General features: G+C 40.7%; 1 protein-coding gene across 1 annotated transcript in view; it reads left to right on the top strand.

The window, feature by feature from the left end:
• pdlim4 (PDZ and LIM domain 4) overlaps window positions 1-24,692 on the top strand; it is a 54,443-nt gene that overhangs the window by 9,900 nt on the left and 19,851 nt on the right. The window contains exons 2-3 of the mRNA XM_042498849.1: window positions 1,922-2,073; window positions 12,393-12,474. Of these exons, the coding sequence (XP_042354783.1) occupies window positions 1,922-2,073; window positions 12,393-12,474 (234 nt within the window). The remainder of the gene's footprint in view (window positions 1-1,921; window positions 2,074-12,392; window positions 12,475-24,692) is intronic.

The following is a 24,692-nucleotide window of genomic DNA, read 5'->3' as shown; positions in this document are numbered from 1 at the left end:
GTTGAAGGTTCTTTTTTCTTTCCTCGTTCTGACTTTCAGTCTGTCCCCAGCTGCCAACAGCTGCTGCCAGATAAGTCTTACTCAAGGCAATGTGTTTAGAACAGTTAATGAATATTAAATCACTATTGTGATTTTCAATGTGAGAGAAGCAAATCCAACTCTTACTTAGGCAATATGAAAATGTCTGCGATTATTGCTTTAAAACATTGTGACTACAGCGATTGCAACCAGCTGCTGAAAGTCTCCTCACATTTAATGGTTGGAAAAATACAGTCAAACTAAACTCATACATGTCGTAGCCTGACAGCACATGGAGCACACAGAGACGACCGGAGACAGAATGACAATTGTTCGCATTTCATTACATTTTTGTTTTCATAGCTAGTAAAGAGTATTTTTCCTCTGCAGCTTGCTGCCATATGACAGTGACTGTTTTACTGTGGATGTCTTGGTTGGATGATGGAGAATTTGATGGGTAGTTTCTTCTTATTTATGTCAGCCTAAACCATATGACCAGTCAGAGGCAGGCCTGGAAATAGCAGGGACATTTGTGTGTGTGTGTGTGTGTCTGTGTGTCTGCGTGTGTGTGTGTGTAATAATGGAAAATTGTTATCATATGCTACTAAGTGTGTCTGTGAAGGTGAAACATACCCAATGGGACACCCACCTCCCCCATTCCTCTTCCCTTCCTCATCCCCTCTGCCTCTTTTTGGGGCCCAAATGTCTTCAGACTGGTGTGTTTCTGGAGTGAAGGATCCCAGAGAGGAACCTGCTCACTGTCCAGCGGCTGAAAGATAATCTTTAAAATCAAAGTGATGTGTTTTACAAGATTAAAACTTTTGACAAATCAGAAAAAGCTTTAGAAACATATTGAGCAGATGTTTGCAAATTAACCCTGTAAATCCTGATTCATGAAATGATAACCAGAAGATTCACATTAAAAAAAAAAATCAATGATTTTATGGACCTTTTTGAATATTTTGAAAAATAACTGCACATATAGAGATCAGTTTGTATCATATTTGATACATCAGGTTTTTATGGTAATTAATTGATCACAAAAAGTCTTTTTTTTTCAGAAACAAACACATTTTTCATTGTAATTGCAACACTTCAACTGTTTTTGTCTTTCTTTCACAAACATGAACCTTTTACCAACTTTTAAGTGCACTGCAGTCTGCAAAAAAAGGAAAAACACATTTCTGTCCTCATTCAGGCAAAGATGGACTTAATATTTCCCCCAGAAGACATTTTCAGGAAACCACCCAAAGTCTCCTGTTTGTGATTGTAAAGTTTCATGAGTTTCATGATTATCCTAGAATTCACAACAGATCATTTTGTACAGGGAGGTCAGAATTTCAAACAAGTTTTTCAGGACAGTATTGTTAATTTGGATGACATGGAGGTCAGGGAAGGCTGTGTGTCAAATGTAAAACAAAGGGTATTTAAGGGTTAATCAAACCCTGCACAGGAATCATTGTTAAGATACTGACTCTTTTCAAAGTACCTCACTCCTTCCTTTTAAATTATCCACTGAGGTCAGTCTGATGAAATTGCTGAGTGATCATAAAATTGCACGTTGTTAGTTTTTTACTGAATTTCAAAAGGCCAAGCGTGTAAAAATGTTCCAGTTCTTTCCGAATATTTCACCACCTCCAAAACTCTGCGTGGCCTCTCACTTCCCAGTGTCGTTGTTGCTGGCTTTCGAAAATGTAAACCTAGAGTGCTGCCTAAGGCAATATTACATAAATCAAAGGAGAGCTGCTTTTGTTGAATTTGGCCCCCGTGCTGACACTCCCACGCTAATACTTTTTCCCCTTCTTTCTTTTTGTCTTTCTTCCTCTCTGACAGTTTGACACCACTTTTAACAGCCCCTTCTTTTCTCTTCTTGTCTGTGTGTGTGTGTGATTGTTTTCTTTAGGTAACACCAGGCAGCAAGGCGGCCCAAGGTGACCTGTGTCCAGGTGACACCATCCTGGCTATCAATGGTGACAGCACAGAGCTCATGACACACATGGAGGCTCAGAACAGGATCAAAACCTGCACTCAGCAGCTCACACTCAACATCAGCAGGTATGAAAACACAACACTGTCCTTACCAGACAGTATTGGTCATCTGATGACTTCACCCAAAAAAATGACCATTAGTAAATAAGTTAATCGTGCGATGTGACCTTAAATTCACAAAGAACGCTTTTCTCACAAACCTCCGTGGAGGATGACAAACAAATTGATTTATTGCTTGGTAGGGGACCACGTTAAACAACAGCAAAACTTTATCAAAACTTCCGTTTACAAACTCTTACACAACTTCTGCAGTGTAATCCAAGTTTCATATATTCAGTTGTATACTCAGGACTTTCCAAACACACGCATTTTCTCTATAAAACTTTACTATTTGGCTTTAGATAAGTATCACAGTTCAGTCTCTTTTCATTTTAAACAGTGAGGATTTATAGTGGAAATGCACATGTTTGGGAAGCACTGATTAACAACTTGATAAATGAGTCTTGGATTGTACTGCACGAGTTGGGTGAAAGTTTGTAAATGGAAGTTTTGATATATTTTGCTTTTGTTAAACGTGGACCCCAATCAATCATTAAATCAATATGTCTGTTGTTTTCCGTGGATGCATATGAGAAAAAAATTCTTTACAAGTTCAAGGTAACACGGCATGACGAATCGATTAACAAATGATCATTTTGCGGATTAGGTATTCCTTCACATCCTACAGTGTGTTTACATTTTGGTAGATTAGACTATGCAGTGTTCGTAATTATCACATGTTTTGGAATTAAGCAACAACCTTGTTTGTTGTTAAGGTATTAACACACACACAAACACACGAAAGTCTTACCCATTGTGTGGGATATAGCTACCTTGCATGATTTATTTAGTTTACTACATCATCAGAATGTAGTTTACTGTATGTATCCTGTAATTGCTTGCATATTTATAATTTATGAGCACTTATTTCATCAGAATATCTGACACACACCATATTCAGCCCATTTTCCACAGAGGATGACTGATGGGAATTGTGACGTTCAAAATAATTGGATATTAGGAAATGTTGCAAACATTAGTCTCCTGCTAATCAGTCGTCACCACTGCAGCAGGGCCGCTCATGGTTTTTGCTTTTGGGCTCATTAAGTGAACTGACTTGAAAAACTTGAGTTATTTTTTACTGACTAAGGTCATTTACTGCCTCTTGTCCAGGAACACATATTGTTTCTATTTCTGGTGGGTCTGCTCAGCTTGGCACAGTCGAGTCATACGGACAGATGACAGGTTTACGACTGTTTAAATGATCGACTGTGCTCCTATAGAGCGCCGTCAAAGTCAATGAGGCTTGTGCATACAGTGAGTCAGACAGTGACCTTTTCAGACAGACTTCACAGGTCGATATTGTGCATTTTACCAGTTCATGAGGTGGAAAATAAGCTTCAGCTCCTCAGCATCATTTTAAGGCCGAGTATGTGAGGATGGATGATTTGGCCTTTAGCGTAGGACAGGAGCAGTATGTTTTTGTCAGCGGAAATCATCCATCTAAACAGTTAATGACAGAGAGAAAGGGGTGGGGGATGCGTGAAAGCAAGGAAAAACTGAAATGTCAGTTGCTTCCCACATTTCTATTAGATGGTTACTTTGGGCTGGAAAGTGCAGCGCGAATCTGGCGACCTCTGAATCCTGTCCTCTCAGATGAGGAACACTGTGTGGTTTCAGCCTCAGTTACAAGTGACAGCTGCCAAATGGTGCTTCAGCTCTCTCCTTTTAGGGCCGCAAACAACACAGTCCCTCTCCTGTAATGGTTTGGAGCATGACTTGCAGATGCAGTGGAAATGAGAATCACTCTCCTAGTAATCGGATCTGTCAGATAAGCAAAGATTCACACATGCAGGAACTCCAAATACAGACACAGAAGCACTTTTTCTCCTCTCCCTCTCTCTGTACTGTGTTTGTGTTTTATAGTTTGCACTCTAGCATGCAACAGCCCTGCCTTTCCCCGCAGCGTGTAGTCAAAACCATCCATCCATATATCAAGCTGAGCGGCTGAGCGTTAAGTGGTTTGTCCACATAGGGATAGTAAATTTATTTAAGGATGCATGAAGTAGTATTCAGCACAAAGACCCAGGGAGCTCCTCGGCAGCTGCAGCACAAAAAGGGCACTCCCACACTTAAACACTTGTACTCTAATGTACGCAAATTCAGCTTCAATTTCCCCTTAAGTAGTCAAAGTTGTTGAACACAGTAAAGAATGTAAAAATTAGAGACCATTTAGAGTGATGAATGTGATGACACATGCTGATGTTTTGCTTCACATGGATCTTTCACCTGCATATTTTGAGCTCTGTCACATTCACACTCACTGACTGATTCAAACCCATTTTTTCATTGATACGAGTGGAAATCAAAGTTTTGTTGTGCATCATTTTTCTCCCATTTTCCTTTTTTATATATTTTTTTTATCTTGACCATCAAATATCAATGTTTCGTCAAAATATTATATGCTAGGTAAACCTGCTGCATTAGTTTTGGTTGTTCAAGACAAGTAGAGGAGCTGAGAATCAGAGACACCAAGTGAGAAATCTACATGGGCTCCTCTCTGCCCCGATAGCTGTCTTACAGCCAACATTTTCTGCATTGCTGGAAATTCAGTTAGCCTACACAGACAACACACTAAAGCTCAGAGTGAAATTCCTCTCCTTGAAAGAGAGGACATGCGTCATGCTGACTTTTCACATAATCTTTGAATATTTGCTGCTAGACATTATGAGAAAAAAAGGACAAAATTTTACTCTCTGAAGTCAAATGTAAATCAAGGCTCGGTAGGGGTTAAGTCTCATACCCAACTTTTTCAAAGCATTTTTTCAATCTGTAAGTAGGTGATTGCATTGTTACATTTGGTCTCCAGCTAGTGTGAGGTAGCTTTTTTCCCAGGAAAATGCTGCACAGGAAGTTGTCTTAATAAACAGCAACAGTCACTATGGCAGAGCAGATAAACAAAATAAAGTAATGCACAAAAGCGCAAACTTTGTCAACAGGATACAGGAGGTCACCGTTTTGGCTTCCACTAATTAACCACAAAAATAAAGTGAAAATAATAAAATACATAAATACAAAAAGGCACAATCCAAAGCAACTGTTTGGCAGGCTTCAACATTTTCAAAACATGGAAAAAAAATATCCAGATAATGGAGATGTTGTGTTCTTATGTTAAAAATGAGAGAGTATTTGTGTTATTTACTGAAGGATATTTGAAATATGGGAGTATATGTTTTTTTGGAAAAACTCCTTGTGGGCTACAGGAATAATTGAGGATTATTTAATTGCAGCCATCGATTCTGGAGTCCAGAAAAAAAATTGGGAGTGACTCGAAAAACTCAAGCTGACTCGCTAGAAAATAATATTTCAGAGGACAAGAGTTCTTAGCCCTCATTAAAAGACGCCATAAAACACTCCAAACAGTCACAGAGTCATCGAGGGAGAAACGGGAGACCCTGTAATTTAGTGTTGCTGCCGATGGACAAATATATGAGTCTACACGTCTGCTGTGAACCAAAATTACAGTACACTGGATGCATCTGAGCTTGAGGCCTTGTGTAACACAAGAATGTCTATTTGTAATGTCTCCACATTTATTACTTTCATAACCCTAATTTTTCATAATTCCATTTTGAAGAGTGCTCTGCATCGAGGGGGGGTTTCTGGTAAGGTGCCACGGGAAGCTTGTGAAAACTGAGTAAGAAATAAAGAGGCTTCAGGAATATTTGAGCAGCTGTAGTTGTTTTTTCCTCAAAGAATGTTGTCGTGAAAAGAAAATGTAACCTTTATATGCTCAGATATATTTAGATGTCATTAATCTACACTGCCCAGAATCCGTTTTTTGTTGTGATTAAATGCATTGTCTTACTTTTACTGCAGATAGTGATTGTTTTAAAAATATCTTTGAGGAAATCTGTTTGAGCTTCCTACATTAAGTTGAGTTTTATGACATACTTAATCAAAACACATGTTGCAGCTGCATTACACTCAGGCAAAGTGAGGCTAAAAAGAACACAGTACTTTTGGAGTTTGATTTTCTGCTCTTTTGTTTTGGGGGACTAATTCCAAAACATAATAATTGTTGTAAATACTTGGTTATAGCAGTGGCATGGCTCTAGGTATGGCAGAGTCATTTGGTCTGTCCACCACTTTGGTTCAGAGTGAAATATCTCAACAACTCTTGAATGGATTATCACAGACTTTTATTTAGATTTACATCATTTACAGACAGTGATTCCTAATGATGATTTCAAATGACATTTAACTGTAGCGCCACTATGAGGCTGACATTTGTGGTTTCAAGTGAAATATCTTGACAACTATTGCATAGATTGGCATGAAATTTTGCAAACACATTTGTGTCTCCATCAAGATGAATTATAATAACTTTGGTGATACTCATTTATCCCCCCATCTATATCACCAAAGAAGAAATCTGATGCAATACATTATTAATAAAGGCATGTACAGCAGTTAAGTGAGGAGACAGATGAGTGAATTAAGGAAACAAATGAATTGGTGAGGAAAATATTAAAGAGAAAATAAAGAAGGACAAGGAAATGGAGAAAAAGTGCTATTAGTTCACCACAGCTTTCCATTTTCCATCAAGCCTCCCTACTGGTGCAGGCCTGTCAGCGCTCCGCTGTGAGGTGAAACACCCTCTGTTAGTCTCTGTTAGTTCCTGGCATCAGTGATCATATGGAGCTGTGTCGTCTCCCTAAGGAGGAAAAATTGCCGCCACCCCCGCCACGCACACTGTCTAAAGTTCACTGTGGTGTCAGAGGACCTGGACAGACACACTGGGTCCATATTGGAGTGTGTCATGTCTGCCTTGCTTGGCTTTTATATCCTCAGATCTAAACAGAGGCTTTGAATACATGATCCAGCTGTGGAGGAAACCACTCCATATTCTCCTTGTTCTTTTTTTTCATCCTCTTCCTTTGACCTCCTCATCATCCCTGACCTCCGTGCACCAATCTGCCATCTCCAAACCTAATTCCCACTTCACTCATCCACTATTTCTTCTTTTTATATCTCCTCCTCATCTCTGTCTGTCCTCCATCTCTGTTCCACCCTGAATTCACCTCCCTGCAGTTTCCCTCCTTGTGCCAGAGCTTATTGGAGTAAGCTATGTGGTCATGCAGGCCTGAGAGACAGATGATGGTGGTTTGGATTTGTGCTTCACCACTGGTCAGGCTGTTCGGAAAGAGTCCTGCTGGGGTGGCAAGTTAAATGTGCTGAGAAATGAGTCATGACGCCTGACCTCTGTGTGTGCTACTCTAACTGTGAGTCTTGTTCTGGCATTCTTGTGAAGTACGGACGCCCTGCTGTCTTTATTTCAATTTTACTCACTGTTGAAAGGAAAATGTAGGATTAGGCCCATTTATGCTGCAGATGGTTTAGAATTTAAGGGTCAGTTTACCCCAAATAACTCAGAAACATACTTATAAATGCACATGTAAGGTGTTGTTGGACAAAGCAGTTCTGGGGACTCCCTAAGAGGAACTACCCATGGGGAAGCTCCCCTGAGAACAAGCTTAATGGCTTTTTTACTGTTTGCATTCATCATCATCATCATAGGAACACTGAAGTGACTGTCAGCTGGCCAGTGACTGGTATAGCAATACCACAACAATTTATTTTAACACATTCTCTTCCCAACTTGTCAAATGTTGCAGCTTTGTCACTGGATTTATTACAAGTTAGGTATCTTTCTATGTCTATACTCTGTGATGTGATGTTATTGTGATCTCAACAAATGCACGTGGTGGGATGACATGGCATGTGGTTGTGTTTAGGCAACAACAGCACATGCAACAACAGCATAGATGGTTAGAAAGGAGTAGAAAAAAACTTATATTATGGCATTCACCTGACGCTCTCCTGACACATTTCATGTGCATGCGACAGGTTCCATCCAGACGCGTTATCGTGGCCCGTATCAGGCAGACATGGCATTGGTGTATAATAACACCGTGCCCAGTTCTGTCCGGCCATGTTCTCAGCTGATGCTGTGTGATGGCGTTTCATGCACACATGGAAGATGCCTTTTGACGTTGCGCACTGACAGAGCAGCACTATTTGACAAGTTCATAATGAGAACGGGCTGTTTATTTTCAGTTGCCTATATGCTTAGTAAAGCCTGAACTTCACTGTTGATCCTCTTATCCATGATTTCTCCTCTTTATTTTGTTACACGCTGTCGTTTGTATTATCTGTTGTTTTCACAGCTTTCAAGTTTTTTAAAATGGCGATTGCCGGCGCTGCTCGTTATGCTTGACCAATCGATGTACACTTACATCTGGACCAAACACCATACACTTAATGTGCTGTCCCTCTTTATTCTTGCATTATGTTTTATGTCTTTGTGTGCCTACATTTTGTGAAATAAAAAGAAAAAATGAGAAATCTGTGTGACTTGACCATTTGGGAAACACTGGTTTGAAAGACTATTTGTAGGTTAGGATTTGGATCAAGGACATGCAGTAGTGAGGGCTAATGCATGGATGAGAGGTTTAGGTGATGTAATGCATGTAGTCTGGGTGCATGTCTGAGTCTTGATGGGGGAAGTACAAATGTGATCCTGATCTGGACAGCCAAAATCAAAGCAAGAGCAGAGGATTCAAGAGGAATCAGAGGCAAGCGGCAGAGAAAAGACAGAGTCAGACTATGGAGGATTTGTGGAGGATTTGCCCCTGCTGCCTCGCTTTGACTCAAGGACCTGTGACTCACGGCTGAGGAATTATCCACAAGGCTGCACGGGACCAAAGGAACACAGGACTCCAGCTGGGACAGAGACAAAAAGAAACCTCCAAAGGACCCAACTCACACAACCGCCTCTCCACTCCCAGCACCGCTGCCTTCTCCTCCTTCATCCCTTCATCACATCAGTCCTCTCATGCTCTCCCAAGGTCTCTTTTTTGTGGTGGTTTCAGCTCAACATCAATGGAGTCTGAGAGGCTGTGTTGGAGTAAGGGAGGATGGGGGGGGGGGCACAAACCTCCCTCCCCTTTGCTCTCTTGCATTGATCTTGTCATCACTCAGATGTAGATCTTTCCAAGTGACCACCCTCAGCTCTGCAGATGCATAACTCATATTTAATAGGTGATTGTCTCCATTTACTCCCCAATGAAAAAGCACTGAACAAAATAACAGAGGAACTTGTGTCTGATATAGCATAGGGCTGAAAGCTGTCCTTTTATTGATGGGTTTGACAGAGCGAGGCAACAAGGCAAGACTCTTCAGTGAACCCTGAAATGTTCCGTGATCAGCCGCATCTTAATTTGAGGGCACTTGGTTTTTCTGCCGTCTGTCTCTCATGCTCCTCCTCGAACACGGTGATCCCGTGCTGCCAAAGTAAACTCATCCACCACTCCAAAAACCAGATCTCCCCCGATCAGGAAATTAAACCTGGCAGGGGGAGGTCAGGCAAAGGAAAATATGACCAAAGGAAAGAATAGGAAAGTCGTCTTGATGACCTGAGACTTTCTTCTTTCTCCTGTGTTTCTGCATGTGTTGTCCTTCTTTTTTCCCCAATTACTTTTGTCTTTTACCCATCCATATTCAGTCTTATGTGGCTGATGTGTGCTTTTTCAAGTCCTTATGATCAAGGACTATAAAACAAATTGAAAAACCAAGCAACAAGGTACATTTCACCCCAAAATCAAAAATACACATTTTTCCTCTTACCTGTACTGTTATTTATCAATCTAATCGACGAATGTCGGCGATATCAGCTGTATAGATGTCTGCCTTCACTTGAATATAATGAAACTAGATGGCACTCGGCTTTTGGTGCTCAAAGCGCCCAAAATCATATTTAAAAGATGGCAATGTTTCTTTACAGAATTCAAGACCTGCTTACTTAAGTGATACACACAGTGGTTACAGTGGGAGGATGTAGTTCAGTAGAGAGAAAATAATTCTCACATGAAATTGCTCAAAACAATGTCTTTGGATTATCTTGAGTAACAGCGTCATGATATTTAAGAAAAGGCAGACATTCCCAAGGCTGAAAATATATTTGTCCCTTGAACATATTGGTTACCAAAATTAGAAAATGTGGATCCTCTATATTTTAGAAATGTCTCCTCTTTGAATTTTCCTTTTCTGTCTCTTTCTTTCCATTTGTCTGTTCAATCGTGCTGATGTATAGCCTATAGTTAAGAGCAAAGGGGAGCTGGTGGGTGAAAATCAAAGACGGCACTTAAAGAATGAGCCTGGAACTATTCACCACTATCCTATTTATCACTGTGAATCTTTATTAAGAAAGTGTGGCTAGACAGAGGAGGTAAAAGTAAAGCAGGATAAAGCCACTCAGTCTGCAGCTGATCTGGTTAATATATCATCAAATGTAAAAAGGTCTTTCAAGACTACGGGTGGGGGAGATACCTTGGATCAGACAAAAAAACTTAAACCAAGAAGAAAAGAAGAGGTAGAGCTAATAAGAGTTACAGAAATGATCCACAGGTTGATGAATGCGCAGCAACAGCAGGATCCTGTTTACATTGACTCAATACTGGAGGACAAGTTAATGTGGCAAACAGAATTCAACACAAGAGTTCATTGTCTCTGTGAGCAGCAGAATGTTTAGTTCTGCTGCACTGCTACTTACGTTATATTTAAATACTCCCTAACATTTTGTCCATTGCTCAATATTTTAAGTGTGAGAATACATCTGTGAGCATGAAGTTTATAACTAAAACAACAGCCAAGTGGAATATATTTTAAATTTCAAGTACACAACTGACATCCCTCTTCAGACTGACCTCCAGTATAATGAGTGCAACAGTGTAACGCTGTAAATCCCAAGCTGCTCTGCCTCTCACAGTTTCCACTCACGCCTCGGTATTCACATCTCCATTATTATGGACGGATGCTAAATTCCATGTTTCTGTCTCGCATTTCCAAAATGTCAATTCAAATAGACCACTTTAAACTGAACTTTAACTCGTTTCAATAGGCTATTTGTGCGGTAACCATCGAAACCAAACAATCTGAAAACATGAAGACTTTCTGATGAAGGAGGGGGGCTTCATCCTACGCAGCCCAACAGCCACTTGCCGCCTCATAAGAGCGTCCTTGATAGCAACACCTCCGTGGTCCATATCTGAAGCATTGCCTCAGCTCAGCCAACGCTGTGCCAGCTGCAGTGATGACCTCACCTCTTTAGACATCAACTCTCCCTCGCTGTGGGGGCGACAAATCCATGTGCACACACTAGCAGTTAATAGTTTTCATGTCTCTGTGGAGGGAGGTGTGAAAGAATAGAGGGTGGATGGGTGATGAGACACACAAAGGCATGCGGTGTCCTTTAGTTACTCCACATGATGTCCTGGTGTTACCCTTTGGGAAGTTGGATGCTTTCCCACTAAACAGCCAAAGCTATGGCAACGAAAACCTCCCAACTGGAAGAACCAAAGACCTCCCTTTAGATCTTTTTTCTTATTTATATGACGTGCAAACTGCCGCCACTTCCACAAATAACTTGCGAGTAAAAGAGGCAAGTGAACCATTGAGTGATGCCATAGGAAAGTAATCAGATTGTTTTATCAGCTTGAGGAATAACACCATCAATGTCATCAAAGCATTTAACTCTCTGGAGATAAATAATGTTGACCTCTGCTTATGCATGCACACCGGGCCCATTTATCAGTAAATGTATTTTATCATTGCTGCCAGTCAGTAAGTCATGTTCTTTTTTGGTGAGGAAATGCAACTGGAGCCAATTACCGCTAATCTGAACAGAAGAGGGAGAAAGCCTTTAGATACCAGTAATTCAGTTATCACTCCTTTTGAAACACCCGTGGCCCAAAATGCAGTGGATTTTTCCAAAATTGGGTAGTTCATAGAGTGGAGTTATGATGTGTTGATGACTTTATCTTCATACCAGTGGGGGGACGCTGGAACGTATCTGTAGTCCATTCCTAATGTGAATACCTGCCAAATGTACAAATCCATGTCCTCACATACACACCAATACATGTACTCACAAAAGCACCAGTACAGTGTATGATTAACTGCAGCTATGTGAGTGTTTTGGCACATAAAGGGGTCAGCAGTTAAAGGGGTATCATGTGACACTAAAGTCGTCATCTTTCCCAGCTTACAGTAATTCTAAAAGGATTTACGTGAATAGTGTCTTTGATTTCACTTTTTTTTTCTTAGTTTTACTCAGAAATAATTACACTATATACTCTGGATCTTCTGTGGAAAACCTGTCAGCAAAGAAAAATTTATACTTCTCAGCACAAATGACTGCATGCTTCAATGCTTTGGGTGTTCGATGGCTCAAGATTTATCTGACTCTCTATCTCTTTCTCTCTCTCATGGGTATTATCTTTCAGGTCGGGATCAGGAGACAGAGTGTGGTCGCCAACAGTCAGTGAAGATGGCAAGACAAGCCCTTACATGGAGCCTGACTCACAGGTAACCACTGTTTACTCTGGATTTACCCAAGCACAAGTAACAAGGGTTTCTTTAGATTTCAGTTCACACCCACATAGGATGCTGTCAGACCTCATCTGCTTGAGTTTCGCTTGCAGCCAACTCAGAGTTTCAGGGCTTGGATTTTGGTCAGGTCTTGGCTGAAAAATTAGTCTTAAAATGACTCACCAGACCACAAATGAGAGAGAGAACTAGTCGGTGAAGTTAGATGCTGAAGTCTTTGGTTGGCTCTTTGACCTCCATTTTATATGATTGTCTGTCTTTTGCCTAGTGGTGAGAGCAGGCCTCATACATCTGGTCAAATAACACACTCCCATTCCTATTAAAAAATGTTTCTTTAACTGATATTCTTAGAGCTACTTAACATAGAAATATGTGACTCTCCTGGATAATGATGGGTTTATGTTGTGACTGGGCTGTCGCGATAACCGCAGTAAAGCCAGCTGCAGGGGATGGAGGGAAACCTTTACTGCCACTATGTTCATGATTTTTCTTTTTCTTTCGTGGGTACCCCTTATATTTACACTCAGCTACAATTGCCAGCAGCATGACGAGATACTGAGCTTCTATTCTTTGCTGAGTGCTGCACATTTGGTGTTTTTTTCCTGGTTGGTTGGTTTTATGGTTGTTGTGAGCTAAAAAAAAAAAAAAAAAAACTTTGGGTAAAATTCTGCAGCTGCTCTTCACTGTAACTTTTCACCCAGCTGTCCCATGGATGTAGAGCTGTCCAATCACAGCGGAAGAGGGGCATACAAATAGCTTGACAAATTGACCAACAAAAATGACTGTAGAGCCACCCTTAATCATCACAGATGAGATTTCTTCAACGCAACAGCCCTAATGACCAAACGTTTTAATCAGCAATTAATCATTAATCAATAATTTCAACTTTGTTTATGGGAAAGCACGTCTTGTCCATTAGTTTGGCATTGCTGATATCTCAAAATACTAGAAAAACCCATTACCCTCAGCCAGCATTGCTGTGGACAAGAGGCCAGTCAGAAGCTCACATCAGAGTGATAGCAACCTCAGACATTTCTGAACAAATTTGTGAGTAAAACACAACACCATAGTTTCTGAATTAATCGAGAATTGGCCCACAGTCCAAAAGTAAACTGATTTAAGCTGCAGGTGCTAATCTGTTTTCTCAACTTTGTAAACTTAAGTTTTCACCTATAGCCACACTAACCATACAAGTGGCAGAATTTTAAGATTGTGATTGGATGATAATTGCAGAAATATCCCTTGGGAGCTGTAGTTAAGTTCTCCCCCTAGAGATTTTATCTTTGACTTTTTCTCAAAGAATCAGAATTTTTCCAACACAATTGGTAATCTTTTGTGAGAGTGTTATGCCCATTTAAGCCTTGGAAGTGCCCAAACATGCAGGTAATGTTATCCATGGGAAAATTAGTGGGACTTATACTTACAGAACCAGAGGCATCTGAAATAGCTCCTCTCACTTCGCAACTCTATAGGCTTTGATCTTTAGTGGTAGCCAGTTATAATATTTGAAAAGAAAACTGCTGATGTTATATTTAGGTTATATTAAGTGTCCATATTTCATCTGATTATGAACAAGATCCTTTTCAGACCCTTTAAACCCAATCAGATCCTTGAGTTGATCCGTTTAGTAACACAGAATGAGATACCAGCTGCAGTAAACACTGAAGACTCAACACAGGCCCTTTTAGCAGCCTCCTTGATAAACAAGGTGGCTGCTGGTGGTGACTCAGCTGCACATTGCTCGGTTTGTAGTTTGGGATCTACTGCTTTGGATTATGGTTGTTTGCTACTTACTGCATCAGCCCCCAGAGAAGATAATTCACATCTGGGGTCATAACTTACAGTTCTCTGGGTGTGAGACCCAAGTCCTCTCAGTCTGTTTATATCATAAACAGAATCCATGGAAACTGACACAACACTCGCTCCGTAAATTGCATGTACACTATCGTTCACATGATTATGAATGAGATAATGCAACCCACTGTGCACTGGAATGGTTTTGAAATAGTATCTTGATTGTTCTCCAACCGTACGAGCTGCCAAACGGACATTCAAGGCATGATGAACTCTAGCAGATGATCTTTTCCAAGTTTTCCAGTGCTGGCAGGCCAACAGGTTTTTGAGCACAGACTGAAAAGGAGGTGTGCATGTGTGTGTGCGCGCACACACATGCTGTAAGCACAGAGACCGTGACTGAATCAGACAGACAATGAGCATATTGTAGCTCAGACTTGTGAGCGTCCATTTGTCACATATGGTGTTGTGGTAGTTCAGGACCGATCTTTGTGTCTCTCGGTCTTTGCTGTGGCAGGGTCTCCTTGTCTAAAGGAGGGTCATCAGTGGGAGTTTTTGATGCCTTACAGGAAAGTATTGTTTTCAGTGGAAGAGACAAAAGTGAAAGCCTTAGAATATGTTATTCATCTGGGCTGTCACATTATTTATCTCTGACATTAAGGACATTCACAGCTTCCCAGGGGACTTCTGTCTGAAATTACCAACCAGTAAATTGTGATGTGCTGTTAAGTATCTGTGTGTGTGTGTGTGTGTGTGTGTGTGTGTGTGTGTGTGTGTGTGTGTAGCGTGTCTTATATTGTGGCCACAGCAAGTGCTTGTTTCTGATTGTGCTATCAGGAGAGCAGTAAGACATCTTAAACAAAGTTTAACCACTGTTTTACCACAGCAGGCTTATTTAAGATGAGCATTTTCAAACATACATTAAAGGGAGAGGTCACATCACAATCAAAAATACATATTTAAATTGTTTTGGTGTGAGTTGCTGAGTGTCAGAGATATCGGCCGTATAGATGTCTGCACTCTCTCCAATATAATGTAACAAGATGGCACTTGGCTTGTGGTGCTCAAAGTGCTAAAAAATAAATAAATAAAAATACATTTGAAAACTTAATGGCAATGTCTCTTTCCAGACATCGTGACCTGGTTACTCAAGATAATCAACAGACCTTGTAGTTCCATATAGGAACTATTTTCTTTCCACCAACTTACTTCGGCCAGCCATAACCATAACTGCACAGAAGGAAGTGTGCATCTACTTCTAGCTCACCTAGCACCACTGAGCTAGCTAATGTTACAGTCCAGCCAAGGAGGGCGCCATTAATGTTTCCATCCTGTCACAAGCACGAGCCTCTCGGCCATGAGTTGATGTATGCTTCCTTCTGCGTGGTGATATGGTTAGCAGGGGTAGTTCAGTAGCAAGAAAATAGTTAATAGATGAAACTGCTCACAACAAGGTCTGTGAATTACCCTGAAAAACCTGGTCATGATTTTGGGAAAAAACATTTTTTTGGGTGAACAAGCATCTCATGCCACATACAACACAATACTGCACACATATTAGAGAATCAGATAAAACATGTTTATATGCACTGCCATATGTAAAGTTATAAACTAAATAGATACATATGAAGATAAAAGTCGTGAGTAGGAGATACAAATGTAATATGAGATTTAAATGTATGTGTTGATACACTTTAAACAGCCTGTAACAAGCTTCCATGACCAGAAATTGGGCAGAAATCTGCTGCAACATTTTCATCTCACAGTCTTAGCACCAGCTCGGGTCTTGCTTTGATTACCACAAGGAAATACCAAACCTGAGAGGAGAAAGAGGAACCATCCGCAACAACTATTTATACAAACACAGACGTGCATGACAGGAGGGTTTTGCGTGTGGGTAATACGAGAGGAGCAAAGCTGTCTCTCATGCTCTTTTTCTTCCCTCTGTATCTCTGTAACATCTTATCCAGTCCTTCCTCTTTCTCTTTCACTAAAGTCTAAAAATGTTCCCTGGTGTCTCTTTTAATGAAGCGAACCTGGATGGCTAGAAACAGCCAAGTCAGGGCCACTTTACCGTCACGCTCAGGTGGATTCTTCTGGGCATGAATAAAGGAAACATCCGCTCCCTGGGGTCACACAAAAAACCAAGGCTCTCTCTTTCTTTCTTGACGCTGACACATAACAATGCCGATTGTTCCTCAATGGAAACAATATATGCACCAGCGCCTCTTCCACACCGGCTGAACCAAATCCAAGCTGAACTATGTGATACTTTTGGCTCACAGTTACACCATTAATGGGACAGTTTGGACAGCATGAGCAAAACTTAACAGAATCAAATCGCTGGATTAGGATGACAACACAATTTCTAAATATGCTTGCAAAAATTTGAAGATGTGAAGACATTTCTGTCCTACAGCTTAACTACAGCTATGTGACCTGCAATATAAGGACTCTTGCTGAAACAGTAGGCTTTGGCTAGCAGGATAACAACTGAGACATACCATGACACCTCTGCTCAAGTATAAAGGAAACCACTCCTCTGGAAAATGACCACACATTTTTCTGGCTTACACAGACATTTATCTGTGTTTTTATTCTGCAGCTTGACTCCATTAACTGAGAATATTACAAAGAGAGCATCTTTTGTTTTCTTTTGCAGAAATGTTACCCCTTGAGCCCAATAAACAACTCCCGAATAATTAAGAATCCGATGATGGCACTCTTCGGGACATTCTGTATTTAGCATTTTTCCTTTTATTCGTGTGGTCCTTGTTCGTGTAGACCAACTGACTACTTTGCAAATTCCATTCTTGCTTTAGGGAATAAGCTACTGAGCAGGAAGTGACACATGGAAGCTATGAGGTGTTTCCTTTCACCTTGGGAACAAGAGAGACTCTCATAAAAGTTGATGAGAAAATGCTGAATTGTTGGATATAAGTGGGTGTATGACTGGATACTGTTGATGTGACTGCTTTTGCTGCTGCTTTTTTGGTGTTTCTTTGGGGAATTCAGAGGAACTGTTTTATGTGTTTCCAAAAAACTGTGCTCATGTCTTTGTTGAGCTTGTCCCCAGACTACTGGATGTCGCACACAACTTCCTGAAATAGAAATAATTTGATAACGAGGGGTGGCAGGGAGGAGATAATGATGAGGTGTCATGCACTAAGTAAAACAGCAACTGCCGTTGTAGGTTTGCCAACCAAATTTTAACTGTGGGTCCACCATGTAGTTATAGGGAGACAAATGTATAAAGTTGCTCATGGGGGGCAATTAAGAGAGGGGGTGCTAAAGATTTACTGTACAGGATTTCCTTAAAAAAAACAATGTACAAAAAGTAATACTCTGTCTTGCCTGTAACTTTGTATTTTGCTTTATTCTGGATGTTTCTGGGCACAGCAAGCAGGTGAGACTGGGATTTTATAAAAAGGTAGCGACCAGGTGCCAGATCGAACGCGGCATGCATCCAAGAGGAAGCTACACAAATACAAAAACATAGATATAGCATACAAAACACCAAGTGGACAAATCCAGGGTTGGCTTTCACTTTTACTGGAGACACTGTTTAGAAGCAGCCAATAACTCCTGTGCAGGATACTTTTAGGGCAATATCGAGCTAAAAAGGGTATTGAATTATCTGATCGATGACCAAATAAGAAACTTTTTGAATCAAATATCCCCACATTTGAGACTAAAAGGCATGAACGATTGTACAGCACTTTCAAGAGCATGCTAAACCAATATGGGGCATTGTAACCTCAACCCTAAAACCATGCAGAGAAGAAGATGATGTTGGTCAATCAAAAGCTTGGAAAAAAAGTGGAAAGCTTCCTGAAGAGTAACGTTACATTAATGTGTAAATATGTTAAAAAGTCCTGCTCTTAAGGTCAAAGCTAGCACTATTTTGGCCACCAGTGTTACCTCATTGATGATGCCTCATAAAGGAGATAACGGCGCACATACATCACAAGCCAAAACGCTTCATTATCCCTGTCTACATGTCAACACCAAAAACAGTGTCTGAAAATCTTCACTTTGGACAGTGTTTTACAAAGTTCCACTTTAGTATCCTAAAATGCAGTTTGCGTGTGTATGAAAGGCCAAGACTCGTAGAAAAAACAGTCTTTTTAAATATACCTGTGACTAAACTAGGCCTCAGAATTGCACAACAGCAGGTTCATTACAGAACTGCATCATCCCCTTTGCTGTAATAAATTCGTCATGCCATATACAAACCTCATCTGACCCAGACTGCTCATCTGACATAGTCATCAGCGGTCTGAAAATGTGAGCGGTCAAATAAGCGAATTATCACTTCAAGATGGAAACTGCATCAGGTTTTGTGAAATGCCCTTGGATGAAATGATGTCTGGTGGCTTCAGCATAGATGCTTCTGAAAGGTAATCCCATGCAAAAACCAACCTCAGAATCCCGACACATATCTTAAATCTGAACTTTTTTTCCAATGAGAAAGACAGTTAAATGTGCCTTGTAAATGGTTATCCCACTGTACATCTGTCAGCCCTGCTCTTGGAACAGTTTATGCAGAAGTAAAGCTACACCACCAGTAACTGATATTTCAGGTTTTTAAAAATTCTTTCCCTTACATTACACAGTGGCAACTTGGAGTAGGTGGGAATGGCCCATTGGTTAATGTCAAAGCCAAACAGTTTTCTTTTGGCAAGCAATATCAAAATGCCATTCATGGCAGCTACCCTATTATTAAAGTCATAGCTATTGTGGCAGAGCACTATGGACTTGTGGAAAGAATGAGGCCTCACAATGCGGAAGCTGAGAGATCTGGATCACACGTCACTGAGGCTTCCAGTCTCAGCGCAAGAGCTGGCAGCTGAAGGCGAATTCTCTGAGCTAACATTAATGGGAGCTGACAGACAGAGTCCTTGCATGACTTACAGACTGTATTGCCTTCACTGCTTGGAAGTGAGTTTTACTTCAGACAAAAAAAAAAGACAAAAAAATGCATTTGTGATGCAAATTTGTTTCATGAATGGAACAAGGCAGTGACTTTCCAATACCTGTCATCAAGACGCATTTGCCCTCTGAAAACACAAAATCGTAATATGTTTAAATCTTAAGTTTCAAGGGTTATAAACTTAATTTGTCAAAGATGCATATTTACCCTGAGGGATGATGAATAGTGAGACCAGTTAGAATGATACACTTCGTGCAAAAACTGGACAAACATTTACACCATAAAGATCCAAAATACAAAACAATATGGGCCCATTAAAGGGTTTAAAGTATTCTCATTGGTTGCCAAAATATGTTTATTGGACCCACTGCTACTTAATCCCCTGCCAGGGAATCTTAGACCAGTTTAGCATTGCTGGGAAGTCTTTTTAGCAGCTCCACATTCATTCACACAGCAGGCCTTTTAGATCACAGACCTCTGACCCCACTTATTTGGTTGTTTGTGTTCACTAATCAGCCAGTAATCCCTAGAAATGTCCAAATCAGCCTTTGGGTTTTCCTAATGGAGCCCTCCCTGCTCCACTTGGCTGTCAGCGTGCTGGGGAGCGGATGGGGTCATTGAGAGCACTCTATGCTGGGGTAAGAAGATCCGGAGAGACTGCAGCCATCCACACTCTTTCAAATTAAAACTGTCTTTCTCTGCTCTTTCTGCTGAATTTTTTAGGGAAGTGAGAGATAGAAAGCCAAAAATGAAGAAAGTTTTTGGAGTTTATTTGCTTCCTAAACCCTCCTCTGTTAGAGTATAATCTGCTCGATATAGGAAATCTGGTTTTTAAACAGTTATAAGACAGGAGTCAAAAGCACAATTGTGTCTTTTGAATGACCTGTTTGAAATGATTGGCTTTAGCAGACTGCTTGCTATAAGCAGTGTGCAAAAGAAGTCAGTTATTTTGCAAATTCTCCAAAAGAAGTCATTTTATTCAATTCTATAACAAATTGGCCCTACTTCTCCCTTGATGTATTACCTCACGAAACATTTTTCTATTGATTTTGAGTCTCAATTGCTAGTTTCGAGTCTTCATCAATACAGCATGATGTTGGTTTTATGTAAATTCTGGTCCATCTGGAGTTCAACAGACGATAAAGCAGGGTGTGCTGATGGGCGTGGCTACCTTGTAATTGACAAGTCGCCACCTCAACGCTGTCTGGTCACTTCTGGCTCCAAAAAAACCACACTGGCAACAGCCAAAATGCTAAACTTGAGGCTCCAGAACAGCAGTTCTCAAACCAATGGGGGGCGTCATGGTGACTACATCCTCTTATTTTATACAGTCTAAGCTTGCTCACAGACAGTTAACAAAATCAAACATTAAAATTTGATCAAAATTTCTTTCAACTGAAACATTAAGGCTGTATTGTAGTGCTTTTACTGGCTACCTCACAAAGAGTTTAATTCAACCCAGTGGTGACTTGGCATGGTCAGTAACAGTTTTATTTAATAGAGGAAACTGATAAAAATGCATCACATTTTAAATTGATTCTAATGCTACATCCATCTTCCCTAGAGCATTTCTTGCCTCTCAGACAGGCTTATGGCCAGAAGTCCTAAAAGCTCTACTATTTTCTGGTCTTTTCTCCCCCCTGCACCCCCCTCTTCAGCTCTGTGTTACCTCCTTTCCAGCCCGTCTGTCTGTCCTCCCAGAGAGGCTCCCAGGGCCGGGCCCAGGGAGCCATAAAGGGCTGGTTTGTGTTTGGTTAGTGGTGCAGAGCGCCATGTGAAAAGCTTAATTTCGAAGGGCCAGGGGGATTAAACCATGCAGGAGGCAGAAAAGGAGGTGGTGTGCATGTGTGTGTTATCATGAATTTGGATATTTGTGTCTGCTAAGGTCTCGGTCCTCAGTTAAAGACAGGCATATGATTTCAATTAGGGTCCTCCACCTTTTTCTACTCCTCGTCCCCTCCTCCTCTCATCCGTTTACCCCTCTCTGACCAAACTGTGGTTGTGGACTGAGGTAGCAGAGCTGAAACTGCAGTCTTCATCTATTCAGGCCCTTATTAATCTGAGTAACTTTTAGTCAGGTTGATGAATGGAGGAACACAGTGCCTCTTGGCTTAATGCACCTCAGTTAAACATAATACCAGTTTATATGAGCTTACACAGAGGAAAATGCATGCAAAAGCAAACTTTCTTTCTTTTTCTGTCTGCATCTTTCTTTCCTTCTTTGGCAACTGTTCATTCTGAACCATTAGCCATGCTTGGTTACTATTGTAAAACAGGTCAGTGAAATCAGATGGCAGCCTGGATTTATGTCCCTATAGAAGCAGACAATGCTGCTTCTCATAAATAGTTAGTGCATTTGGATTTCTCTCCCCTCCTTTTTCTGCCCCCCCCTTCAAAGTTTCTCTTTCCCAGAGCCAGGAGAAGTGCAGTCAAGATCTGGGAGAAAATCAAAGAGTAGCCATGCTCAAGAGAGAGAAATTAGGAAATAGATGATCTCACCGATGGCCTTTTTCAACAATCTTGTTATGTTGAGTTTCTGTTGGGGATAAAAGTGGAGCTTTTATCAGAGCTCATATTAACTTTAAACTGTTTTGACTACACTGGGAAAACAAGATAAGGTTTCCAGGGGAATTGGGGTGATAAGGCATTCACCAGATTAACGTGACTGTCACCTTAAGCTAAGATCCCCATTAAACCTATATGTGGTCCAGAGGTGAAAAGGTAGAATAAATCTTTTTAATGGAGCAGTTGGCGTACAGCTGATTTTTTTGTAATAAAAAGAAACCAAGCCACCATACCTTTAGAGCAACTTGAAAGCACTTACAGGTCCTGAATGTTACCAAACTGGCATTTTTATAAGGCAAGCACCAGATGTGCTGCCTTATAAATCTGCCATCCGCCCAAATATCTTTGCAACAGGCATGCGAGGAAAGAGTGTTACGGGAAAGAAAGACCAAAGGAGTGGTTGGGGAAGGGGGGTTCAGTTCAGCTGAAACAGGAGTCACACAATGTCGGGCAGGAGTGTGAGGGTGAAAATGGGTAAACATGTACTTGCCGCAGACAACAGAGGAATAAACCCCAACAAGAGTCTTTTAAGCGTTCTATACAGTTTAAATCTGAATCAAGGGTGTAAGACAGCCCAGACCCCAGAGGAAAATGTTGGCGTTGTAAGGCTTAAGCCCAAAACACCTCTTACCCCTCACACTTAGCCCTTACCTCTACATTTTGCACGTTATTGTCTAGGGGTAGGGTGTCCCGATTCAACAGAGCTATTTCAGAATCACACTCCAAACCGAGTTTTGGCTGCACAAGCAATAAAATAAACCCACAAATGATTTAAATATTTTTAAATGACTGTAACCATCATTTTAGTGTTTGTCATTTCAATGTATTTAGGCCATTTTCATCATAAAAAGCAAGTACAAAAATGGCAAGATGTATGCAGATGTCTGTATGGCTACAAATGTAACTAGCTAACTTTACACTGTTGTTGCGGTTTTTGTGCACGACAGTCCTGCTTCTTGACTTATTCTTGTGTTGCCTTCACCCTTTTGATGGCATATCTGAAATTTAAATGAAGTCCAGCAGCAGTCGCTAGACTTGTTGCTGCTTGTCTTTTATCAGTGCAGACTGGCAGGGCGGCAGCATTGATTGCTAACACAAGCCTGTCGTGTTTGATTGATTGATAGTGTGAAACTAAATTTGTGTTCAGATCGGTAGCCCCCATGCTTTTCTATCGGTGAATGGCAAATGTCATTGTGGTAATACCTTATTGTCATAGTCATGTCTGTTTACGTAAATGCCATCAAGACTGCTAATGATGTCTCACAGTTGTCCCATTTCATTGAGGAAAATGTTAACCACTCACCTTTGGAACTCTGTTGTAAAGTGACAAAGGGGCACCCTAAAATGAGGGGTAAAGGTCAATTTGGACATGGGATTGGACCAGAGTTTCTGTAAACCACGGATATGTTTCATTTGTATGTTTTACATGTATCATATCAACTTTTTTAATGTGACGTGGTTCTGATAAACATGAGCTGACTCTGTCATTAGACGTGAAGGGGATGTTGGTTGGTGTGGCACCTGGGTGAGACGGCTGCTACGCTGCAGAAGACTCATTATATCTGTTTGAGATCAATGGACAACAAAACTGATGATTTTAGCAAGAAATTTGTAGCATTTCCAGTGGCGATTGTGGCACAAAAAATGGGCCTCTAAAGCCAAAACATGATTTATTCCTAACCATAACCAAGTGGTTTTTACTTTGCAGAAACATAGCCTATAAGGCCAACATTTAGTCTTACGATTAGGATACATAGACAGATTGTCATCTGTGACAAATTTGTAATTTGGGTTAATGTAAATAAAACTGACTAAAGTTCTTCAGGACAATTTCCCGTCCAGTCAATAAAAGAGGCCGGAAATGTCTTTTTTCCTGTCCTTATATCACCATATATGTTAGCGTGTGATTACCTGTCATCTTTTAAATGTTATGTTTGTAAAGATTAGGAGTCATAAAGGCAATGTCTTGACTGTCATGCCACTGAAGGAGCAGGTAATATAATACACTCACAGGGGATTTACCTCAACTTTCCTCCTTTATTCTCTGAGAACAGGCAAGAATAAGCTTGCCTGAGAGTCATACGGTTATTGTACTGATTGGGATCTGCAGATTTAGCTCTTGTATAAATATGAGAAATGAAAAACGGGTTCTTATTAAAACTAAAAACACGTGTTGGGACAGTGATTCCCTCTGAATAACTTCACCCTTCCAGCTCTGGCTATGTTCTCAGGAAATTAAAGATGTAAGATGAATTGAGTGGTGACATAAAAGATGGCTAGGTTCAAAAGGGCACTTCAAGTAAATCCCATCCATCCATTATCGTTTACTGTTTAAATGCTTTGAGAATTGGCTGAAATCTTCTTTTAAAGAAAGACTGGAGATGTCTTGGGCAGTAGGGTCATACAGAAAGCCGCGAGATAATCATTAAAGTGCAAGCCCCATGCCTTTAACCCTGACCTTTCATTCTACCATATGTGGGTAGAAGAAGGAAAAAGATGTCAGAAGAGCTCAGTTGACCTTTCTAGAGGATACTTTTTCAAATTTGAAATTCACGCATTTCTACATCAGGAAATGCTCAATAAACATCATAATATCAATGAGACTTTATCGAAATGTATCTGTTTTATTAGTGATTTTATCAAATGTTATTCTTCCTTGCATACTCACAAGCCTATAAGTTGAGGGAACTTTTTATTAAAATCACATGAGGTCCACCATCTGTGCAAAAAAGGCTAAAGATAACGAGTAGGATCTGGTTTGGCCTCGTTTGGCCCTGCGGTGAGCACCAGGCTTCAGAGTGTCTGGTTTACTTGGAAAGGGAGCCGCAGAGAGCTGGGTGTTTCTGACATCCTGCCCAAACAGGGTTTGGCCTTCGGGAGAGAAGCTGCATCAAGTGCTGACTCC

This window comes from Plectropomus leopardus, chromosome 13, assembly GCF_008729295.1.
Source record: "Plectropomus leopardus isolate mb chromosome 13, YSFRI_Pleo_2.0, whole genome shotgun sequence".
Classification (NCBI taxonomy): Eukaryota; Metazoa; Chordata; class Actinopteri; order Perciformes; family Serranidae; genus Plectropomus; species Plectropomus leopardus.
This window is presented reverse-complemented; position numbering and strand designations above follow the sequence as displayed.